This window comes from Phaethon aethereus, assembly GCF_964289735.1.
Source record: "Phaethon aethereus genome assembly, chromosome: 6".
NCBI lineage: Eukaryota > Metazoa > Chordata > Aves > Phaethontiformes > Phaethontidae > Phaethon > Phaethon aethereus.
In genome coordinates, this window is record NC_138580.1 from 38018706 (window position 1) to 38043673 (window position 24968).

General features: G+C 41.7%; 1 protein-coding gene across 1 annotated transcript in view; it reads left to right on the forward strand.

Moving 5' to 3' along the window:
- Positions 1 to 24968, forward strand: part of UNC80 (unc-80 homolog, NALCN channel complex subunit) — a gene marked incomplete at its 3' end in the record, with an annotated part of 131639 nt that overhangs the window by 82199 nt on the left and 24472 nt on the right. The window contains exons 36-52 of the mRNA XM_082001429.1: positions 162 to 305; positions 1749 to 1849; positions 3274 to 3360; positions 4163 to 4346; positions 4999 to 5093; positions 6014 to 6103; positions 6493 to 6594; positions 8984 to 9164; positions 10123 to 10391; positions 13103 to 13237; positions 14004 to 14142; positions 15821 to 15917; positions 16647 to 16817; positions 17033 to 17125; positions 19362 to 19397; positions 19752 to 19970; positions 23942 to 24142. Coding sequence (XP_081857555.1) covers positions 162 to 305; positions 1749 to 1849; positions 3274 to 3360; positions 4163 to 4346; positions 4999 to 5093; positions 6014 to 6103; positions 6493 to 6594; positions 8984 to 9164; positions 10123 to 10391; positions 13103 to 13237; positions 14004 to 14142; positions 15821 to 15917; positions 16647 to 16817; positions 17033 to 17125; positions 19362 to 19397; positions 19752 to 19970; positions 23942 to 24142 — 2344 coding nt within the window. The remainder of the gene's footprint in view (positions 1 to 161; positions 306 to 1748; positions 1850 to 3273; positions 3361 to 4162; positions 4347 to 4998; positions 5094 to 6013; positions 6104 to 6492; positions 6595 to 8983; positions 9165 to 10122; positions 10392 to 13102; positions 13238 to 14003; positions 14143 to 15820; positions 15918 to 16646; positions 16818 to 17032; positions 17126 to 19361; positions 19398 to 19751; positions 19971 to 23941; positions 24143 to 24968) is intronic.

Here is a 24968-nt window from a genome sequence, read left to right on the forward strand (position 1 = left end):
TTGGAGATAGCAGTAAACCTGCCATGCTTGTACAGTGATCAGACAGCCTATCATTTTGTTCTGTTTGTACAGCACCTAACGTAAATGTTTAGCTTAACCTGCCTGAATAATACCAGGGCTTATTCACTAACATTCACCTTCTATTCTCCTTACTGCTCCAGATGAAGAACACACTACAGAGCATACTCCAAACCACCATGTGCCACAACCACCTCAAGCTGTGTTTCCAGCATGCATCTGTGCAGCAGTACTCCCCATTGTCCATTTGATGGAAGATGGAGAAGTCCGGGAGGATGGAGTAGCTGGTACTGACCTAGATTAAATTTCACATGATTCTTGTTCAAGGGTGGCATAACTGAAGTGGAAAAGAAGTGTAACACAGCTTTGTATTTGCTCACAGTTCATGTTTCCTAGAAGTAGTACATGCTATATATTGTTATGAGTACATATGCTTGTTAAAAAGCTTATTTGACAGTAGATTCACAACAGAAAAGTGATTTTGTAGGAGTTTTCGTTCTTTTCTGCATTATTTGTGTTTGGTTTTGAGGGTGTTTTGCTCTTTTGGGGCCCTAAAAAAGCCCCCAGTTCAAGAAAGATGTTGAGAAGCTGGAAAGGGTCTAGTGAGGGGATACCAGGATGGTAAGAGGCCTAAAACAGGTGTTCTGGGAGAAGTGATTGCAGAAGCTGGGCTTGTTTGGTGCGATGAAAAGGAAATGCAGAGTTAGAGGAACTCTAACTCGGAGGTTGCGACTTAGGAGGTTCAGGTTAAAAATTTGGAAGAAACTTCATAAAACCGGGAGCTTAGTGCAATGTCAGTGGATTCCCCATCCACAGCAGTTGTCAAGCCTTGGCTAGTCAAAGCCATGGTTGACATAACCTGGTGTTGGAGACAGTCCTGCTCCAAGCAGGGCTTGTACTGGAGACCTCCAGAGGTCTATTCCCACCATTTCTTTGATCCTATGACAAACAGAAAGCCATCTATACACAGCTTGAACATTTTGTGATGGTGTGATGTATTTGTAAACCAGTAACACGTCTTTTCTGTGTTTGTTTCTCTAAAATGTTTATAAATGGTGAACTGTTGTATTTCCTTCCTTTCTCATCACTCATCAGTCAGCTGACTGCACGTTTAACTTTCTGTTACATTTTGTATTCAGTTTTGGGTGGGTGTAGTCAGCCACCTAAATTATGTATGTGTCATTTTGCGATCAGGGACTGCGTACTAAAAAAAAAAAAAAAAAAAAAAAAAGAATAATTCTCTGTTGTTGCTAATCTTCACAGGATTGCAATTAATTACACTTTGGGGAGTTGATCATCAACACAATTCCCTGCTGACTAATACTGTTCACCAATACCATATAAAATCACTCAATGAATCACCATGAAATTTACCTTCTATGCATGAACAAGAAAGTATATGAATTTAGGCTTTTTAATTGCCAGATTTGTCCACCTGGAGTTGTGAATCCACATAGTTATTTCTTTATTATTCCTCTGACTACAGTGGTGACCTGCTTCCTTCCATATCGCCAGTAGCTAGGGAAGGTTCAAATGTTAGACCTATCATTATTGCTTGAGATGACTGTACTGACTGACCAGGAATTCTAGTGCCTCATAGAGGCTCCTGTGTGTTTCAGTACAAAAATGACAATTGTGGTAGAAAGTTAGGAACTTTAGCGTCTAAGTGTACCAGTTCAAAGCTTTTTCAAGGCAAACAGTTTTGACTTTGTTTTCTTTCTCATTTACAGTAAGTGCTGTTGCTCAGCAAGTCCTCTGGAACTGCTTAATTGAAGACCCCTCTACGGTTTTGCGCCATTTCCTTGAGAAGCTCACAATCAGCAACCGACAGGTAAACTCTTTCTCTCACCAGTAGGTGTATGTATTGCTTAGAGCAGGAGAGCGCAGCTGCAAGCAGAATCACTCTGTGAGCATGACTGGAGAACGTATTATAACGTAGCTCAAGTCTTTTAGGCCATATCATCAGTTAACTTCAATCTTTGTCCACTAATGTAAATGGAATGTAGCTGATTTACCACCAACTAAGGATCTGACTTGCTCTAAGCCAAGCTTTGAACAGCTGCTTAGTGAAGCACAACCCTTTCTATCTAACACAGGCAATATTGCCTCACCCATGCCACTCTGTTTAGCTTTCTCTGAAAGATGGGGTTGGCCTTGTCTCTCCCTGGCTTATTAGACTGTTTTCTAGTGCCACGGCTGAGCTTTATAGAAGAAAGTTCTGGCTGGATGAAAGGCAGTGAGATACCTGCCATACCACTTTCTCAACTGCCACCCGGTGTGCGATATCAATAATATCACTCTCCTCATCTTCCAAGCCGCCACCTAAGAACTGACTACAAAATAAATATTAAACCTCAAGAAAGGCCAGGAAAGACTACTTTTTGGTTCCTTGAGCAATCAGGTCTCAGTGGCCTCACTATTCCTGAGGCTTCTCAGCCATAGTCCCCAAAGCTTCCATTTCAGTTTAGAGGGTCGCTTCTGTTTGTTAAGTATCTTTGAGAAGGAACCTATATGCTGTCCAGCCTCAGCAGCCCCTGAGCTAGCATAGTCTGCTGTTTTACCATCTCTTCATAAGCCTACTACAACCATGAGTACGGAACACAGAGAGCAGGTGTATTTCCTTGGAAGCTTTCAGCAGATGTATCATTGGCTAGGGTTGTCCTGTGCATATTCATGCCCCTAACACTAGCTCAAATCTGCTGTGGGTCAAGAGGATGAGGGCCGTAGAAGAAATTTATGTGGTGTGTCTGTCCTTAGCTGACAGTGAGATTCCATCCCCTTTACACCCCCTTCCAACCATAAGAAACGTTTTAGTCTATGTTTAAAGCAGGCAGCCTCTAAAGGAAGAAAAGTTAGATTCTGTCCCTACCTCCTATCCAGCAGCCACAGCTGCTGAGTTGAGCTGAACTAGATTTCACAGATAATCTAGGTTGTCATTTGTTGTGATAAGCAATACAGGGATTATCACAGGGAGAGGAGTGCAGAATCAGGATGCTACAGTTAGTACAAATTGCAATAGGAGGTATTGGCCTCTGTGATAAAAAAGAGAGACATTTACCTGGGTGTTGTCCCCTGGGCCTTATTCTGGGAAATGTGGGAGCAATCACAAGCATATAGTTCTACTTCATGCACCAAGAGACAGAGCTGAACAAGGGTGTATAGAAAAATGGGAAGAAACAAAACCAGGGAGGACAAAAGGGAGAAATCCATTCTCCATTTTGTGACGGAAAGAAAAAACATTTGCTCTTCTTCCAGGATGAGCTGATGTACATGTTAAGGAAGCTTTTGTTGAACATTGGAGACTTCCCTGCCCAGACATCTCATATCCTCTTTAACTACTTGGTGAGTAGCTTTTGGGTCTACTGTGCAGCCCAGAATCTCACCTCTGCCTGTATGTGTCCTAAGGAGTTAATGTCACAATCTGCAAGGAAATAAATGCTCTTAACTTTTCCTTTATAGCTCGTATCTGCTTCTGGCTGTGGGTGCAAGTCACCAGGCTTACACTAGCCTTTCATTCCTTCTAGGAAGAGGAAAATAAACCTTTAACTTTTTATTAAACCCCTGAACCACCTGTCATGGATTTCTGAATTCAACCACGGACAATGAGTTGTAGACCAATAGAAGGATCCCAGTGCCAGAAACCTTTAATTATTTTACTTAATTTTGAATCAGAAAGTGCTCTGCTCTTGGGCAATCCTATTGGAGCAAATCTAGAAGCTTCTTTCTGGATTGTGGAAAATGCATTTGCTGCAATTCTTTCAGTTAGGAGATGAAAAACAGACAAGATGGATGCTACTCTAGGAACCCTCTGTTGCTTGTGAGTCGTCTCTGCAGCAGCACATCAGAGACAAAGGCATAAGAATTCTCTTACTGCAGAGGTTCTCCTTTTTCTTCATCTACAATGACTTTTAAGTCTGGGCTGCAATATTACTTTTTACCCCCACCCCTCATCCTCTCTAGAAAAAGGAAGAATGGTACAGGCAGATTGTTCTGTAGTATGTATAAACTTTCAGGATGCAAGCTTAATGACTTTATCCCTCTAAGTGAAGGAAGGTACAAGAACATTCTTGTTCTGTGTTTATACTATGCTCTGCACAGTTAAGAGTGTGTACAACCTGATATTCCTCTTACTTATTACCTGCAGGTAGGACTGATCATGTATTTTGTACGTACTCCATGTGAATGGGGCATGGATGCCATTTCTGCCACACTGACCTTCCTTTGGGAAGTGGTGGGTTATGTAGAAGGACTGTTCTTCAAGGATCTGAAACAGACTATGAAGAAGGAACAATGTGAAGTGAAGCTGCTGGTGACTGCCTCAATGCCAGGTATAAGAAATGAGTCTTTAAATCTCCTTGCTTTCCAAGTTCATGACCCCTTCTACCAAAAAGGAGATCCATCAGAACTGGATCAAAAAAAGACCTGCTACAGATGCCTGCATATTCTAAATCAGTTTTCCTTGAGTTGAGGACTCAGTAAATACCATCTCTCATTCCCTGAGATTCAGAAAGCCACTTTAAGAGCTCTAAAACAAGCAGAGCTTTTTGCTAGTTGGGCTGTGAAAGGCTAGCAGGATGATAATTTTAAGACTGTACCATTCAGACTCAGTTTGATTTGATGCAACCTCTCATTTGAGTCTTGCGAGAGCCCAAGAAGAGCATGCTGTGAGCCTAGGACTTCACGAGTCAGGCAAGAGATGTCTTGCTGAAAAAGAGATTTGACCTTTTAGGTTTGTTCCTTCCTCAGAGTGATGGTCGCTGCTAAAGCCAGCTCAGTCCTTTAGGAACAGATTGGTTTCTCATTAACTGTAGAAGTGTGAGACTATGCTAACACTACATAATGGATTCATAATAGATAGGACCGGCGTTGTCTGTCTGACCAGGAATGAATTTTAACTAGCACTTTTCCTCCACGGTCAGTCTTTTGGAATTGAGTTAATTAAAGAGGCCAGAGAGAATGCAACTGCTTTTCTTCCTTTAGGCACAAAGACCCTTGTCGTGCATGGACAGAATGAGTGTGACATCCCAACTCAGTTACCCGTCCATGAGGACACACAGTTTGAGGCTCTTCTGAAGGTAGGAGTGAGTTTTTGAACTGGACGACCTGCTTAATAGTACATTTACCTGCCATACCTGTATGCCAGCAGTACATTCTGCCTGATTGTCCTCTTTCAGTGTGGAGGAAAGAAATTTTGCTGTAAGAGCCATTTCTGTCTCTGTATGAGGAGAGCTTGGTTGCAAGAAACAGGATCCCATATTAAAGATAACAGAAATGCCCTGACCTCACAGACAGCCAAAGCCCCACAAATGCAACTATGTTTGAAGACACTTCGGTTTCTTGGGTATTGCTGTATACTATCCTTTGGATAAATAAATAAATCATTTAAATGTTTGGTTTTATCAATACTAAAGACTGAACAGAATCATCAAGATCAGAGTGGAAGTGATGGTTTGGTAGCCATGATGGTATCTTGGGATCTGGGAGATGCGAGGTCAGTTCCCCCTCCTGCCAAAGATTTCCTGGATGGCCTTAACTGAGCCACATAGGAAACAGATTTGTAAAAGCCTTCAGTTTGTCCAACTATGTTAAGTTTTATTGGGAATCACACATCTCAGTGCTTTGAAGGTTCTGAACTTTAGTGTCTCTGTACATTGCCTATCCCTAAAGCTTGATGAATACATAGTATGGAAATGGAAGCTGCAATACTCATGTGGCTCATATAGCCAGACAAATAAGTGTGATATGAAGACATCAAAATAAGTGACATCGGTCTTCAGGACTGTGGTATCAGCATGCCTTGATTATCACAAATGTATTCATGTACTTTATGATTAAAAACATTAAGAATTAATGCCAGAAGAATGTACCAGCCTGACTGAGGCATGCAGGTTTGTGCCTTTATACTTTATTAGATGGATATTTTTCTTTTGGATTTTGTGGTCTTCATACAAGACAGCTAGTAAGTAACAGGATGTTTTTCTTTCTTCCTCTTCAGGAGTGTCTGGAGTTTTTTAACATACCTGAAACGCAGTCTTCTCATTACTTTTTAATGGATAAGCGATGGAACCTTATTCATTACAACAAGGTAAGGCAAAGATCATGTCTAGATGACTTTATTCTTTCCATCTCGACCCTTTTAAAACATTGAAGTTATCTAAAGGAGAACAAGCAGCCCATAGACAGAATTCTGTCATGTGAGCACCACATCTTGCGTGTTTAGTTGTGTGTGGTGAAAGATTGCAGTTTGACAGAAGAGGGAAGAAGCAGAAGTGGAGTTCCTTGCTTTTAAGTCATTAATGTCTAGCTTTTTTAGAAAAGAGCAAATTTCTCTTCTGTTTATGCTCTTCCATGAGGCCTGATGCTCTCTGAAAGCCCCTACCCAAAAGCTTAAGAAAGGGCCTTTTATTCAGTTCTGTTGAGTGATGCTGTTACATTAACATTTGTTTAAAATACACTTGTTTCCTTTCCTGGCAGACCTATGTCCGTGACATTTATCCTTTCCGGAGGTCAGTTTCTCCTCAGCTCAACTTGGTGCAGATGCATCCAGAAAAAGGTCAAGAGCTCATTCAGAAGCAGGTATCTTACTGTTGCCAAACACCTCTGCCCAGAAACAAACCCTGTAAATAAACCTTTCTTTTTCCTTTAAAGGCCTTCACTCATGCTGCATGCAGATAGAGAGCTTTGCTCGAGAAATAGCAATTGGCATGAAATCTGCCCTGGTGCCACTGGACAGGTGTATGGTATTTTAAGAGTCAAAGAATGCAATGTGAATTCCTTCCCACTCTCTCCAGCCAGCTTCTTTCAGGCGGATCATTTTGCATTCTCCTACACTTGGCCAGAAGAGCTTCAGTTGCCTCAGCTTCAAAAGTTGCTTATTCCTTTCTTTAACGTGACCTCTGGCTCTTTAAGAAGCCATTTAAGACCTTTTCTTCTCAAGTCTGTCTGGCTGTGGAGCAGGAATTATCTGTTCTACCTTCCTCTCTGTCCTCTCACTGTAAAGAATGCTATCTTCCTCTCTTCTTTGTCCTGCTCTCAGATGCTAGTCTTACCAGAGCTGCTCCCAGAGGCACAGCAGTAGCAATTGTTTCGTCAAGGGAATATCTGCCCTCAGAAGAGCACTGTCCTCCCTATCTTCCAGCCCCGTGACCTGATAATCTGTCCGATCCTGCTAACGTTCTGCAGCTCCCAGGAGCTCTCCCTTAGGAACTAAACCCTAAATACAGTGGCAGGGCAGTGCCTTTAATGTGCTGCAAACCCCTACAAGTATCATTTCTTTAGACAGTAAGACAATGGTGTTGAGCTCATTTTACCTGTAGAAACCACATGCCCTGTTTTACACAAAAGCAAATTTGTCTCAGTAGCACAGGGTTGAGTGTTTAGGGAAAAGTTGCTCTAGCTGTATCTGCAAAGGATTATAATAGGCAGGAAATAAAATAGGGGAGCGGGATTTGGTTAAACTGTATGAGTTTGGTATTAACAGTTGTATTGTTCTAGCGAAAAAGCAGCTACTGTAGTTGTGCTCCTGGCAATGTGAGTGCAGCGACAGGAAAATATCATCAGGAAAGGTTATAAAAAGCAGCTCTAAAGCTGCTTAAGGGGGACTAGCAGCTAAAATAATGGAGAATATAATTAATGCGCTCTCATACATGTGCAGTACAGAATAGGGAAATGTTTCATCTGCTCCATACGTCAGTAGAAAGTCCATAAAATACGGAATTACTTGGGATCATTTTGGTTGCTTCTCTGGCAGAAATTATTCTCTCTGTGATTCTAGGAGGTGTGTCCCACTTATCAAATAAATGAGTTTGATATATACCCTACATTACCCAAAAGATTAAAATAGCCTGCCCAGTTTTTGTCAGGGTGTTATTTTACACTCCACGTTTTTCTATTTAGAGTACTTAGAGGCCAAAATATTTCTAAGGTAAAACTTAAATCAAGCATCCACCAGTCTCTCTGTGGTCATGCTAGGAGTTGCTGGGCAACATCCAGTTTCAGCAAAGGAAACAGCTCTGTAGAGTCTACCCACGGAGCAGCAAGCCATGGAAAAGTACTTTCTTTACTCTTGATTGATTAAGCACCCAATTCTAAGCTGAGTGCACTTCAGAGCAAGGTCACAGCAACTGCAGGTTGTGGGAAGCTGAGCTTTGTCACATGTTAAGCCACACGCTTCAAGTTTTGGCTTCATCCCAGTAGCTAAAAGACAGTTGCTTCTACTACTGAGCATCGCTCTGCCTTATGGTTTCTTTTAGTGTCAAAATAGAATAGCTAGCCTGACTAGTCCTATCAGTCAGAAGTTCAAAGGAGGCTGGTAGAATGAAACTTGGTTTCCCAGTTGGTATAAACCAGAAGCGATAATCTGAAGTCAGCAAGACTTTGCTTGTTTACAGTAACTCAGAATCTGGTCTGCTTTGTTTTATTGACTACTTTTCTTTTGCAATTATACATACCCTTTCTATGACCAGACGTGAGCCACCCTCAACCCAGAAGGTAAATAACCATTCCAACCTCATGCTGACTGTGGTCTAAGACCTTGGAGAGAGCAACTGCAACTGTATGGCTTTCAGTTTGTTGTTGCTTTGCCTCTGACCAGCTTGGGGCTCACACTGGCAAGTGCCAATTAATTACAAGTGACCATTAATCTACAAATGACTGCATGGCACTGTTGCAAAGTGTTTGACAACTGCTCAGGGTCTTCTGTAAGACTGAAATAGAAAGTTTTCTTAAAACCTCTTTTACAAACATGATCCATCTTTGCTGAGCTGGGCTGAAGAACAGTGGTCACACAAATTCCAGCAAAAGGCTGCAGCACTAGCCTTGTGAATTTTGGCAGCTTCCTCTGGGCTATGAGTGGAGTATCCCTCCCATCAGAGAAAGCCATAGAACCTAACCTAGAAAAGTGCATACATGTTGTAAAGAACTTTTTGATCAGGCTGATTCTGATCCTTGTCTCTTTTTCTCTCAGGTGTTCACCCGCAAGCTGGAAGAGGTGGGGCGGGTATTGTTCCTCATATCGCTGACACAGAAAATCCCTACTGCCCACAAGCAGTCCCATGTATCTATGCTCCAGGAGGACCTCCTCCGCTTGCCTTCATTTCCCCGAAGTGCCATTGATGCTGAGTTCTCACTCTTCAGTGATCCCCAAGGTGTGGCCTTTTGATAGCTTTCTCTGGTGGTTGTACAGGGCCCAGAAGGTTTCTGTGAGGCACTTTGTTTGCCTTGGAAACATGCAGGCTTCATTTGCCTTAGAAACATACAGACTTGTAGCATTACTGAAAGCTGGTAAATCTCTTCCTAAGGAAAATGATACGTAGCTGTTGGACGCACAACAGCAGAAAGGGCTTTGCTATTAGAGGTCTCCAGACAAAGTTACTTTCTTTGGACCCCAATGAGAATAAGTTATATTTACGTATTAAAATTATGCATGAAACTACAGTTGGAATACTGTGCCCAGTAGCATAACTACACCTAAAAAGAATTGCTCAGAGTCCTTTGCCATCCACTTTGAGGAGGCAATGGACTTCTAATGAATATTGGGCAAATTCTGCAGCAGGGATATGTAAACAGCCCTGATTTTAGAAGTTTTGCTCTGAAAGTCAAATAGCGTTTCCAGCCTGACTTAGGGATTAAACAGGGCACTGTTGCAGGATGGTAAGCATTGGCAAGTCCTGCAACAGGCCTTAAAGGCACTGGCTTTCAGAAGTGTTACTGTACCTCTGCATCAATGTCCTGTAATGTGTGGGACACCTGAAGGATAAATTTCAGTGTAAATCCTCACAACCATTCAGGTTGTGTGGGGCAGATGATGTATGTACAAGCTCAGATCTGCTTTCGCTTTTTAAGAGGAGAATTTCCAACCAGTGGGGAGCAGATTTAATGAGCCGTGTGATACTCATCTTTCTTCATGTGTGGTGCTTTCAGTCAAGGTTTGCTCAAGCCCTGTGGGCACTTCCAGAAGTACAGGGTGGGTGAAATCATTTTAAAAAGGCAGAACAATGGTCGGTGTTGTGGGATGGTTCTTTGGAGAGGCCTTTGGACTCTGGCAATGTTGTGAGGCTGGCTGTGGTGGACAGAGTTGATTGCTGTTGCCTTTCTCCCCCACAGCTGGGAAAGAGCTCTTTGGTCTGGACACTCTTCAGAAGAGTTTGTGGATTAAGCTGCTGGAGGAGATGTTCCTTGGCATGCCCAGCGAGTTCCCCTGGGGGGATGAGATCATGCTGTTCTTGAACGTCTTCAATGGTGCCCTGATCCTGCACCCTGAAGACAGTGCCTTGTTGAGGCAGTACGCTGCCACGGTCATCAACACAGCTGTGCACTTTAACCACCTCTTCTCCCTCAGCGGGTACCAGTGGGTCCTCCCCAGCATGTTGCAGGTGAGCCATTTCCATGAACAATGAGGGAAGACTGCAGAGCAAGCGCTTTGTTATAGAACTGACTATTAATGGGGAAACTTTAAACTGCTGAGTCCTGGTGAGGCCACAGATTTGTGGGGCCCCAAGAAGACGAACATCAGATCAGGGTGGGACAGCCCAAATCGGCATTCCTGACACTACCTTCCTTTTTCTTCTTGCATAAATGACTACATTTGCTTGCTTTCTTGATATTAAACAAATGAATGTCTGTTTCCTTTACAATGTACTTCCACACAGAAATGTGAAATTTCTGGAAAACTTTTGGACCTTTGGTCTCCCTCAGTGTTTTTCCTCCAGGGATGGCTGAAATTTGGGGAATAGTTGAAATATCTGGATTTTCTGCTTGCTGATTGCAACTAAGTTATATTCAATTCTTTAAGTATGATAATCTGCAATTTAAATAGCAACAGAAAATAAGACTAAGTGTTTATGAAAAACTGTATGTTGTATTTTCATGTGAGTGATGACAAATATTGCAAGTATTAGACGTGGAGTTTCTCTTTACTTCGAGGTGTACAAGTATGCCTTTTTTCCTGTTGACATTTGGGAAAAATCAGATACTGAAAAAAAGAAAAAAAATAGTTCTTTTACAGACAGAAAGATTATTTCTGCAGGGCTTGAAGAGAGTATCTAGAGATTTAGTATTATAATGCAAATACAGAAAAAAACTATTGTTTCTGTAAAAGAAGCAATGACCACGACATCCCTATGTATGTTCATTTTAACATAGATAATGGAGCACAATAATTAGGACTAGTGATTAATTTAGCTATCTAAACAAGCACTTTAGTAATTGGAAACTCTAATATCATGCCTTACACAGTTAGGTAAGTATATATTGGATCCAGGTCTGCAGTGCATGGGTTTATTCATTAGAAAGAAGACATTTTGAAATAAAATAACTTAATTTGAAGTAACCATTCAGTCCTGTGAAGGACTCTCCCTTCATTTTCACTTTTCATACTGAGAGAAATTAGTTTTGTAACTCTTCCCCCCACACACACTTGCCGATGATTGCCAACTACTGAAGTAATAAAATACCACTCATGGGAGGCAAAAAAGCAATTCCAAATGAAAACCCAAGTGTTGCTGAGCTTGCTTGATTTTGCAGACCCTCACACCTCTGTTCCAGGCACCCAAGATCAGCTGGTTTGTTTGTGATCATCACAAACAAATTTTTCTACTGCTTCTAGTCTTGAACTAGCCATAAATAGCTTAATTCCTGACGGATACATGCACATATCCTCCACAGGGCTCTTTTTGCTGCAGGTTTTTTCCACTTTCCTTGGTGAAATGCATATACAGTTAATTATTTCCCCTTCTCAAGTAAATGAGATACTGCAAGTGTAACAAGCCACGGTGATTGACTGTCCTCATAAGCATGCTAGAGACTTCTGATTGTTCTAAAGACATCTTCATCTCTTCAGCCTACTTGGCCACAGAAGAGCAAACACATCTCTGCAGAGGTCTCACACACTAGTAATTTTTTAGAAACCTTCAAGAGCCCTGTGCTGTAACGTGAATTTTGCACTACCGTAAAATCTCACCATTACCTGTTGCCAGCAAATGGCATAGAAAATCCTGCCCACCCCAACCCCAAACCTCCCACAGACTTGTACCAGCAGAGAAATGCATACAGGCAATTGAAAGGGACAGAAGAAGGAAGCATAGTGACATTGTTCCTAGCAATTTATACTGTTTACATAACTGAGAAACAAACGCCACACCTTTGGCCACTCATTGGCTGCATGGTTCAGTGGCCAGCCCTGAAGTAAATGCCACTCTAAAAACCTTAAAATATCTTAAAAGTGGGTGGAACTGTCAGTGTGTTGGGAGGACAGGCTGGGAGTTCCAATTATCTTGACAAACTGGAGATACGGTCTGAAAAAAGGGAAAAAAAAAAAAGCACAACCAGATTATGTTGATCAGGTTGGACAAGGGTAGGTTATTACTTATTAATAATCAGCCACATAAATATGGAAGGGAAAGTAGCTGATTCAGTAGCACTGCCAGAGAACAGAATATTGGAGTTGTTACAGGTCAGAAGCTAAACATGAATCAACAGTGTCTTTCTTCTGAAGGATAAAAAAGTAAGAGAAAAGCTCTCAAATGTCATTCTGGGGTGACTATACAGATCTCTATCTTGTGAAAGAAACATGGAATAATTCTGCTCCACTCACCAGCACTCCTGACTTGAATGCTGGCTCTGTCCAGCTGTGGGCACTGCACCGAAACCATCAATTAGCTGATGAGATTGCAGACTGGAACAGGGACATACATCTAGAAAACACGTCATACAAGAAAGGACTAAAAGAGCCAGGATTTGATTAACTGAAAAAGATGGAGGTTGAGGAATAAAGCACTAACTGGCTTTAAACAAGTCACATGCTTTTTAGGAAGGAGAGCGGAGGAATCTACCTTTGATATATAGGACAAAAAATAATGGACGGAAGCTGTGACAAAGGAGGTTCAAGATTGACAAGCAAACCTTTTTTCTAAGGATAGTTTGTCCCTGAAATGCATTGCAAAGGAGGGCGAGCGAGTCTCAATCTTTAAAAATGTTAGGCAAACATATCAGGAATGACAAGGCTGTAGTTGATTCAGTCTCGGGTTAGGAGATGAAGAGCCCTTCCTCTGGACTAGTGCTTCCATGTCCTTTTTCATTTGCTCAGGTATACGCTGACTATGAAAGCAACCCACAGTTGCGCCAAGCGATTGAGTTTGCGTGCCGCCAGTTCTACGTTCTGCATCGCAAGCCCTTTGTACTGCAGCTGTTTGCAAGCGTGGCCCCTCTCCTGGAGTTCCCTGTGAGTAACAGCCATTCCCTAGTCTCAGCGTGGAGAAGCCCGTGTATGCAGCCAGCTTCCCATCAGTGATCACAAAGAGAAAACGGCTGGAGCAGCAGCACAGCTCTTGCTGAGCACGTGCTTACTGCACTTGGTGCTGCAGAGAACCAGTTCCCGAACTTATTTCTGCATGCTTCTGTTCATCAGTTGATTGAGCAGTATGCTGATGGGCCACTGGTATCCAGGCTAGGAAATGCGGTTTCACTTTAAGTTTCTGTGCATATATAGGTTGTAAAAGGACAATAATGATTTGTAACTCTTTAAATGCAAATCTTAGAATTCAGCAATAGGAACTAGAAGCTTAATGCCAAGTTTTAGTACATGTGAACTGTAAGACTGGATTAACCACGTTTTGAAATATTTGCTAATGACTTTTTAACATTTTAGTGAGTTAAAACAAGTTAATGGAATTTTAATTTGAAGTGGGACTGCCAAATATAACTGCACTCATGCTGGAAGCACACACAGCTTTCTCCTTCACAGGACAGCAAAGATCTGCTGTTTCTGTGAGGTAAAGCTGTGTGCAGTTTTCAGATCATGCTTCCACTGTAGCATCAATCTGTTGAGTCAGGCAAGGCTTATTGTTTGATAGCAGTAAGCTCTTGAACTGGATGTGGGCCCATTTGTGGGGGGGGGGGGGGGGGGAAAGTTGCCCACACCTCCAAATAAAGATTCCTGGAATGCACACAGGCCCTCAGAAAGTCACGACTGTCTTTTGTTGAAACAGGATGCTACAAACAATGGAACCAGCAAAGGAGTGTCAGCTCAGTGCCTGTTTGACCTGCTGCAGTCTTTAGAGGGAGATACTCCAGACATTTTGGACATCTTAGAGCTGGTGAAAGCAGAAAAGCCTCTCAAGTCATTAGGTAATAGCAAAGCACCCTTTATTCAGTAATTCTAGCTTGTTGTTTATTGATTCAATGTGCATTTGATGCAGCATGATTTGTTCAGGGCCCTTTTCTTCTCTCGGAATGCAGTCATATCTGTTTCTTATGCTTCATGAGACTTTTAAGGTTGACTTTATCACCATCCTATTTTTCTGCAGGAAGGGAGTTTTGTTTTGTGTTTTGTTTTTACTTTTGCTTTTCTGGATTGAGCCTGCTAGTCTGAGACTAGCCCCTGGCATTTTGAATTTTATCAAGTGTCAATGAAGAATAAAAATGCCTAATAAACTGCATCATGCTGACAAAGATCAGTGTCATCCTCTCCTCTGCTCCATGTGGGCAGGAAGCAAAAGCATCCTCTCCCATGGGCAGACTGTGACTAGTAAATGATGGATGCCATTCAGACATTCAGCAGTGCTGAGGTTGAGGCGGGGAGCTGCTGTGTCGCAAAGCAGAATATATATGACGGTATGATGTATCCAGGACACCGTGTCGCTTGATAGTTATCCATGCAATGCAGCATTTAAGAATTTATCTGCTTTGTGTTTTGCAGTGAAGTATTTTTTGCTGATTTTTATATGGATCTTCAACTTATTTTCCAAATTTGTACTTCCCTTAAATAATACTGATATTGATGAACTGTGAAGTCTGTCTAGCTTTAGACTTAAAGCTTTGTTGTATACTGGAATTTTATGATACTCCATAATTATATCACAAGTTACAATACAAAATGGTACAGAAAAGGAAGGTATTTCTTCCTCTTTGTGGATTGTAGTAAACATTTATATAAAAGCTTTGAGTTTTCTGTGGAGGGTTATTCAAAGGCATCTCTGAAAATTCCCAAGTGTGTGTTGTTGATGAGACTATAGATAAATATGTTGTATGCCTGGTATTTTCTCTATGAAGGTCAGAATTATCTAAAACATCTGACTTCCAAGTTTGTTCGAAGTGGTGTGCACACTTTGGGACCTTAACTTTGACTTGGGCTCCTGTATACGAAAGTCACTTCTGAAAATGGGGCTACAGCTGTATTACAAATATTACTCTTTTGATACTTCAGTTTCTTGGTGCCTGACACTAGTTATCCCCAAGGTAATATTTGTAGTATGGGACTTAAATGCTTTTGAAAACGTTTTCTCAAATCACTAGCAAACCAGACTCATTTTTGTGCTGCCTCCCCTGTGGCTACCAGTATAGAAGGGGCTTGATTTTTTTAATAAGTAAAACTATCTTCTGCCATCAGTGGTGTATCAGCATCATTTTTAGTGTAGTGGAAACATCTAGGAAAAAGCAGAGCGAGCAGAAAAATTGTCATTAAGGTCACATGTGTTCCTGTCATGTATAAGCTTAAGATTTTGCTTGTGATGGGTGATGTTTGAAACAGGACTCCAGTAGCAGCTGTAGGCCTGATCCTCAGCAGTGATGTGACCTACTGAGAACTGTTTCTTACCTACTGAGGTCTTAGACATCAGGGTGCAGGTAGGAGTGCAGCATATGTTTCCTTTTCATAGACAGATTTTTGTCAAAAGTCAAGAGCCTATAGGGGATTGTTAACATGAGAAGCAAGCAACTGAAAAGCGGAAAAAGAAGGAGAGTGCTAGCTCCTTTCATGTTTGGTATGTTTGTGTGATAGTCTTCTCATATTGCTTTACTCCCTCAGACTTCTGCTACGGGAATGAAGACTTGACCTTTTCAATCAGTGAAGCTATCAAGCTGTGTGTGACAGTGGTGGCCTATGCTCCTGAATCATTCAGAAGGTGCTAATCTGTTTTCGTCGTTTGTGCAGATTCAGAAAAGGCATAAAAGCTGCATATGGCATGTGAAAGCAAGGCAGACAAATGGAGGCAGAGGATATAGAAATGCATTCCAAGCATGGGGCTTCTCTGTGAGGCCAAGCCTCTGCCTGTTGATACCTTTCCTAGGGCACTGGCTCCAAATCCTGCCAGCCACCAGCTGCAACACTAAGCTGGATGGCAGTCTGAGCAGCAACATGTAACCTGTATTTCCAGGTGGGGATCACACTGTGTCATGCAGGTTTCTGTTGTCAGAGACAGTGGGGAGGGAACTGGGGGGCAAGAAACAGGCAGCTGGAAAGAACAGGAAGATGCAGAGAGAGAGGAGGTAAACTGGTAAAGCAAAAAAAGTTAGTTTCCAAGAGGGAACCAGAGAAGAAAGGAGTCTTTGGAAGCAAAGATGAATGTCTGCAAATGCATGACATTCAGAAGACACACAGAAGTTTGGGGTTTTATTTATTATTTTTTAATTATTGTTTTAGTTGTTATTGTTTCATGCATCAGCCAATTTTTCCCCTGGTATCCCTTATCCAAGAGTTTCTTTGGCCCAGGACTGCTTATCTAGTGAGAAGCAATGAAATCACAAGGCCAGCAAGAGATCCATGGGTCTTCAGGTAGAAACTTAGGCCTCTGCCTGATGTGAGTTTCAGGATTGACAAAATAAAACTGACCAAGTATTGGTTATTTTCCCAGCCTCCAGATGCTGATGGTCTTGGAAGCGCTGGTTCCCTGTTACTTGCAGAAGCTGAAGCGACAAACCTCTCAAGTGGAGACTGTGACAGCAGCTCGTGAGGAGATTGCTGCTATGGCTGCCCTTGCCACCTCTTTGCAGGCACTCTTGTACAGTGTAGAAGTTCTCACTAGGTAACCCACATGACTCAAAGGTCTGAGCCTTGTGTTTGGTTATCAGGTTTGGGGAGAGGGAATGCACAGGAGGTCATGATATACAACTTAGCCTGAATAATGGTTGCGTTTTAGACATTGTAAAATTAGTGCCAAATTTCACCAGATCACAAGCTGAATTTCAGTGTACTTGTTACTTTTAGTCTTTAGTGTGCTATTCACCTTCCCTTTGCCAGGCCTATGACAGCCCCACAGATGAGTCGATGTGACCAAGGCCATAAAGGGACCACAACAGCAAACCACACCATGTCAGCAGGTGTGAACACCAGGTAAGTCAGTGGGGCTTGCTTTCTTTCTCATTTTTCTGAACAGCCTTTTTTTTTTTTTTTTAATGAGTAAGGTAATATCTCATTGCTCAGAGTGCTTGGAGCACTTCCTCAGCTGTTTGAGGAAGACCTCTAGGTACTGTGAGAGAAAACAGATAAAAAGAGCATATAGCCCAGGACTGTATTTCTGACAGTAACCAAAATCCCCGAGACTAGAATTTCTAGTTTAAAACCATGTGACTAAATAGAAGACCAGGATATCAAAATGGAGGGCATCTATCCTAAATGTCTTTTTCTTTGTTTCCCTTTTCGCGCTCTAGAAGTATACTGACAAAGCACCTATGTCCCTCAGTTCTCTGCTTTGCTTTCTTCCAAGTACACTGTCAAAGTGACCACTGGGCAGAGCACATCTGGATAGCAGAAGCGTTGGATCCTTTTGGATGTGTTCTGAGAGACTGAACAGCAGTACGAGCTCTAACTGCATGTCAGTTGAGACTCACAGAAACTGGCACCTCCCCTAGTTTTCTTTTCTTCCCTTTCCCTTTTACTTTTCCTACTGTCTCTTTCTATCACCTTTACTTTCACATTGATCTGAGGTTTTTTTGCAGTTACAGATAGCAAAGGAGTGGGTGGCAGAGAATTTGAGAGAGAGGGAAGAATGACTGGGAATATTTTTGTCCTCCTCAAAAAAAAAACCAAAACAAAACACCAAAAACCAAAAAAACCAAAACAAAAAAACCCACCAAAAACACTTCACACAGAAGAAGGGAATAAGGAAGGAGATGGCGCCAGCAGACTGTAATACTGCTCCTTGGACATATTGGCCATACCAATTAGGCTGCTGCAAATTAGACAAGGCCACTGGACAATTTACTCAGTCATAGAGCAAGGACATAAGAAATCTTGTTACAGAATCCACACACAAGCATTTGAGATTATGAAGGTTTTCTTGGCCGTACTGATTACTCTTGGGGGCAGCCCTGCTTTCTCCTGGCCAGGCTATGCCTTCCTGTGCTTAAAATCTGAATGTTTGTGCTGACCAGGAAAGGGAATTTTCCCTTAGCAAAAGCTGGAGTAACTGTTCTTCCAGAGCCAAGTATTGCCTATGGATTTCTGTTTTGTCTGTAACAGCTGATAGTAAGTCTATGCAGAGCCAGTGTCTAGTACAATACCATGAGCTGTATAGGACTGTAAGTCAGGAACATCTTCCTGGCAAGACATGCTTTCCAAGTTATTCCCTGTCTTCTTTTGTATTGAACAGAGATAGAAATCAGTCTCGACATGGATCATCAAAGGACTATTATGTCGATTTATAGATGGGTAGTGCACACATCTTGGTTGGTTACTCCTGGAATCAGTCTGTTACTCTTTAAGACCGATTCAGGCATGGATGAAATGCAGCTCTGACTTTCAATCCCAGATCTGAGAAGCAGATAAACCCCTTCATGCTCAAATCTGAAGTGGTTATATGCTACTTACTTCCACTGCAAGATTGCATAGTCTAAGGAAAATAAGGTGTAATGGAAAGTAGTGCTTTATTATTTGCCTGCTGATTTTGGAGAGCAGTTAATATGTATCTGCTGACAGGCAATGCAGAGACTCCTGATGCTGTGTGACTTAAACATCTTGGTTTAGGTTTCTAGATCTTTCTGACTATCAAGCGTTCAATCTCTGATGTAAAATATTTTGGCGCTGCTCCAGGTTTCCTGCCCTTGTTTCTTCTGTTATTATTGCAACAGACACCTGCTAGCAAGAGCAGGAGTCTCATGACGGTAGAATGATCACTGTTCCAGCCTTGGACATGTTAGCCAAGTGGTGCAGGGTTTGTTAATGCTTTCTCAACAAGAAGTGGCAAGGGAAAATGACAATAAAACAAAAAAAATGCTTTGAGGTATTCTTTCTACTAGGTGAGCTCCAGCTTCATGAAACAGACTGAGCACTGGGGTGAAAATCAGGAAGAGAAATTGGTTGAAAGGCACCTGTGGTTTTTAAGCCTGAATTTTTCCTTTCATAACAAAGGCGGTAACTATAGTAATCTGTTGTTTGCTGCCAGTTGGGAGGTAATGGCCATTCAATATGGTCACTAACTCCGTGTAGCCATTGTTCCAGTGATAGAAGATACCATCCTGCCCGTGGCGAGTATACCTCTGGGCTAGAACAGTGTCACCTTCCTTCAGAAAGGCACAATTTATGCATTACTAAGTTGCTGTTTACAACTGCACTGTTTCTGTTTTCCCAGGTACCCAGAACAGGGAGCCAAACTACACTTTATCAGGTACAGTAAAATCTTCACCCAGTCTTCCCTGACATGTGATGAACTGTTTCCCCAGCAGCTTCCAGGATCACTGAGTCCCGCTCACTGTTGCTGTGACAGGCAGCCTTTTTTCAGGAGAGGGTAGGAAAGGATAGTTCATATAGAAATTATTCCTATTCTTAACAACACTTCGCAGGTGATAATCACCCCCAATTTTATTTTTTTATTGCAGATGCAACCATCTTTTTTTTTTTCTTTTTCAATTGCAGAGGACAGCATCTGTTGCAAAAACAAGCTGGAGGAGTTGTTATAATCTACCTCTGCTCTTCCACTGCATATAACACTTCCTTCTTTTCCTCATTTTATATCCTCCAGGGAGAACCTTCACTTACTGGAGGAGGGCCAGGGTCTTCCCCGAGAGGAGCTGGATGAACGAATTGCCAGAGAGGAGTTCAGGAGACCACGGGAGTCATTGCTGAATATCTGCACAGAGTTTTACAAGCACTGTGGTCCACGGCTGAAGATTTTGCAGAATCTGGCTGGTGAGCCCCGAGTGACTTCTCTGGAGCTACTGGATGTGAAGTCCCACATGAGGTATTCCACAGGCATTCTGCTTTTACTTGTTCATTTCAGGGGCATTCCTTTCCTTTAGTTCTTAATGTTTCATAATAGCAGACTGAATCACTTTGGTAGTATAGTTGCATGTTGCTGTTTGAAACATGCAGAGCCTGTTTCGGATGTTCCTTAGATTGCACCTGATGCTGCCTGTGTGTAAGGAAGGTTTCATATGCTCTCCTCTGATCTCATTCAGACCCCATCTCCAGTGGATGAAACATGTCCGCGGAAGCCCATTTGATACATCAGAATAAGTTGCAGTGAGGAGCAGAGCAGATAAGGCTGTCTCTGCAGGGCGAGGGATGGGGAAGCTGCCTAGCTGGCTGAATATGACCTTTATCCTCTCCTGTGACGCTGTGCGTCAGAACCAGCTGCTAACAAGCAAGAAGGGCAGAGCAACCACTGCACTATATTGCATAAGTGCAGTAGGGCAGGAGGCATTTACGGGACCACCACCTCAGCATGTGGTACAGGAGCTGCACAAGTCTTTTATTAAGGTGCAGCACTGAGCCCAGCTGGTTGGTTGGATGCTCACTGCAAACTGTTTTCATGTGGTGCTGACCTAGAAGAAGTTGAGGGGCAGGGCCTTCAAAGCACTTTGAACCTGATTCTTTTCTCTGTGTTTGCGGTTCATGGTAAACACGAAATCGCACAAGTTGCTACTGAGAAGTTTGTCCAGATGTAAAAGACAAGAAAAGTGGTGGGCCAAGAGGGAATGGACCTGATTCTGTTGTCAGTTTTTCATTCATTTTCAGGGGAAACTCCTTTCTCACCTAGTATTGTCTCAGGAAACATAAACTCAAATGAACATAGCCCAGATACTCTCTGAGTTAGCCACAGTTAGCACTGTTCTGACTGGCGCTAGTCGGAAGGAAAACTGGAATTAATATGAGGTAATCCTAGTGTATCCCTTGGCAGGGAGGGTCACAGGGAGACAGCTGTCTGAATTATTTTATGAGAGAGAGAAATATTTCAAGATTATTCTTTGAATACAGAACAGCTAAATACCAAGAGACCATTTTTTTTTTACGGCCGAAGCCAAACGGTGCTCAGTAGAGTGTTAAAATAAATAGGGAAGATAGCAAAGATACAGATGTCTGGGACTGGCCTCAAAAGTGAATCAGAACCACCTTAACAGTAATTTGTGTTGCATGTCCTGAACCCCAAGAGGCCATTCTGGCTGCAAATTATTCCTCTGTTCGAGCACTATACCTTTTTCCTGAGGAATGCCCTGTAAAGGAAGAGTGACAGATCCTAGCGATGCCCTGAACGAGCTCTGTTCCTGCCCCCTGGACCAAGGAAAACCCTCAAAAAGCTCTTTTACATGCATGCTCTGAAAAAAATGGCAAAGCCACTTAGCTGGCAGATTCTGTCACAGTTAGAGATCTTTGGATTCAGGCTGCCTCTGTAGAACATAAAATTGTGTTTGACATAAATTTAGGTCTTGTTTAACAAATGCTGCTAGTTTCTTTGGGAACAGGGAGGTATTTTTTGTTTGGTTTGTGTGTTTGCATATGAATTGAATGTTGATGTTACCTGCCTCTGGCAAATGTTTACTAATCCAGAGAGAAATTTTAAACAAGAGATGTCTGTTTCCACAGAAGCGTGTCATTCTTCTGTAGTGCTTGGCTGCAAAAACCAGAAAACCTGATGGACATGGCTACTTTGCAGTGTCACCTTTACATTTTTTCCAAGGGACACAAGCCTCAGGAATCATTACATCTGTTTAGCTGTATTACAGACTCCATGAATTCTAGCAATACAAGCCTGAGATAACTTTAATCTTATGTGAGAAACAAAAGTGAGATTCACAGTTCAGATTATGTCCTTGGTTAGATGTGTTGGGGTTTATGATTTCAATGGGGGTGAGGAACATGTCTGGGTCTGATGAATGAACTTTATTTAGTGCAGTAAACTGAAGGACTTGCTTTTTACTATCCTAGTCTTACATTTGTACGTAATATAAGAATGCTCCGAGTGTACTACCCAGAAGTATTTGCAGTTTGACAGTAATGTGGGAACTTCATTTCTACATGTTTTTATACTCCAGAGTAATTGAGTTTAATTGTTCTTAAACTATTTTATGTCCCTCTCTTAAAAGACGAGTTTAAAAAGCGTAATTCATATATACAGAAGGTGTTATTGGTATATTTTCTGGAAGGATACTTTCCTGTGAGAAGACTTCCATGGAGTAAAGTAGAGTCACAGTACACAGTAGTAACTAGCAAATAGTGCATTCTTTTCAAGAGAGAAGGTCTTTCATGGTCAAAGGTCACAGCAGTAAAACTAAGGGATTGATTTGCAGAAGATAATGAGTTGTGCTCTGATTCTCTTATGTCTCCTGCAAAATGCTGGGAATACCTGCTTTCTTGAGGTTGGAACCTGAATTGCTTTATCATAGCTAGCCCTAAATAAAAAGCAAACATTGTCTTGATTCTTACATAAATATCAATAAAACGACTGACAGGATTTAACCACTGCAGTAAAAAAACTTTTCTAAGTAGAGAGCAGATTTACCAGAATGTGATGAGACAGCCATGGTCCTGGGAGGCTGACAGATGCCATTTCAAAGACTTCAGAAAACAAGACGAATATGCTAGTCACTTCAGACAGGATTCATCCCATCCAATTTTAGCCATTCAAAAGTTAAGTGTTTAGTCTGGAAAAGTCATAAAGATCTCCTTGGACCCAATGAAGAGGGAGATGCACATCCAGTGAGCTGTTTATCCTGGTATTTCAGGAAGATAAGAATTTCCCAGGTTGCTTATTTCTACGTGAACGGAGCTAGAAGATGAATTGAGATTGACATCTCAAGTTGGATGAGATGGATCTCACAATTTATAATGCATAAGAAAGTCATATGCCAGTGTGTGCCACTGATAATTGTATTGCCAGAAAGATGGATAATTATATGATAATTTAAATTTCTCAGTGTTTAAGAAAACAGACCTAGTCCATAGTAGGACTAAGTAGTTGTAACAAGTAATAATAAAGAAATACTGGATAAATACATTTTTGGTTAATCTGAAGAACTTGTTGCCCTTGATACTGCAGATTTTGAAGAAAATGGAATTATGTTCCATTAGTTGAAGGCATTTCAGAAAAAGCCTCCAAAGCCCCCACAATACGAATAGGATTTTATTGTAGTAATCCACTACAAAGCCTATTGCTGTTTCAGGAGGTATACAGGTTTCTGTCCCTTTTATTAATAGATGTAGCTTTTGTTACTTGTCTTTGTGTACTGCAAATATTCAAGTATTTCAGTACGCCTTTGTCAAACTGCAAGTGTAAGTTAAATGTTGCCATGGTATTTCACAGTCAATACAGAAAATGCCATTGGTGAGGCCATCTGGGAGGGTTAAAAGAAGCAACAGCAACACAAGCTGTAGAGGTGTTAGGAGAAACAAATCAAAGCTGCTGGGAGTAATCATACAAAGCACATGTTGTGTAAACCTGGGGGGTGGCACATTATTTTTAAAATTTAACACCTGATAATTGCACAGTGAGACCTCTTGAAGTGGTGACACTGAAAAACAAACACAAAACCAAACCAAATCACTCAATTGACATACAGGTGATGTCAGATCTGTGTTTCACAGGCATTTGCAATGTTTTAATCTCACTAAGAGCTCAGGTACTTTTTTCCTAGCCACACAAATCCATGATTCCTGACGTTCCTTTTGTGCATTTAATATCAATGTAAAAATATTCTTTAGACCATTCAGGTAAATATAAACATAAATATAAACAGTGATTCCAGCAAAAGAGTCTTAATGGACCAGGAACTGTGGTATCAGGTCTAAGAGTATAAATAGCAGCGCATTTGACGTTTGCATCTTTATCTTTTTACTAGGCTACTGAAGATTTATCTGTTAGTTTGTTGGCATGTGTGGAGAAACGCAAGTTTGATTTTTTAGTTTGATTTTCCTCTTCACAAACCCTGGGTTTAGATTGGCAGAAATTGCGCACTCCCTGCTGAAACTGGCACCTTATGATACGCAGACGATGGAAAGCCGAGGTCTCCGGCGCTACATCATGGAGATGCTGCCCATTACTGACTGGACAGCTGAGGCGGTGAGACCTGCCCTTATCCTCATCTTAAAGAGATTGGATCGTATGTTCAATAAAATTCACAAGATGCCTACTTTGAGGTGAGCAGGTATAATGGAAACCCTCTAGGGTCCGTTTCTGATGTTGCAAGCCTTGAAGTGTGGGTATGTCGTCTAACTAAAACTGTCGTGTTGCAGTGAACCTTTACAACATATCAGAAAATGAACAGATGTTTTTATCTCTGTAAGTGTGCATTTATGTTGACGTTTTTGTTGTGTCTTCTGGTAGCAAGAGAAGAAATGCATGGTTATTAAGAACAACAGAGAGAATTTCCAGAAATCTCATTTTTCTTTCTCCAGAATAAGTCTTCAGATTTGTACCATCTCACTACCCTTTTTATTTATTTTATCTGTGAGTTAAGGAGATTAATTTTATTTTTTAATGGAAAGTAAAAAGGTAGTAAGAGTATTTCTAGCATGCCTTCTCAGGAAAATACTGTCATGTTCTCTGTAAAGATAAAAACAGTCTGGAGCTATGCAGTAGCTTCTGAATGCTCCTTAGTAAAGAGAACAGAACTGCATCGATTGCATCTAGTCAGTGGCTAGTGAAAGCCTGGTGCATCACGTAGTAGCATTATGGTACAGGCCTTTGGCAACTTCAAGAAGTATTCAATATGGAGCATTCCTACCTCGGAGGCAGTGATAGAAATCCAGTCTGGTTAGTATAAAATCTCAGCCCTGTGGATTTTCCAGTGATCTGAGTAAAAAGAGTCATTGGTTTCCGTCACCCTCATGGGCATATGCTTGAATCAGTCACTTTGTTGGCAGTCTCGGCTGAGAAGCCAAACAATGTTAGAGAACATCAGAATTTAGGACTCGGACACAAAACTTTAGGTCACAGTGGGAATCATATGTACCCAACTAAGAT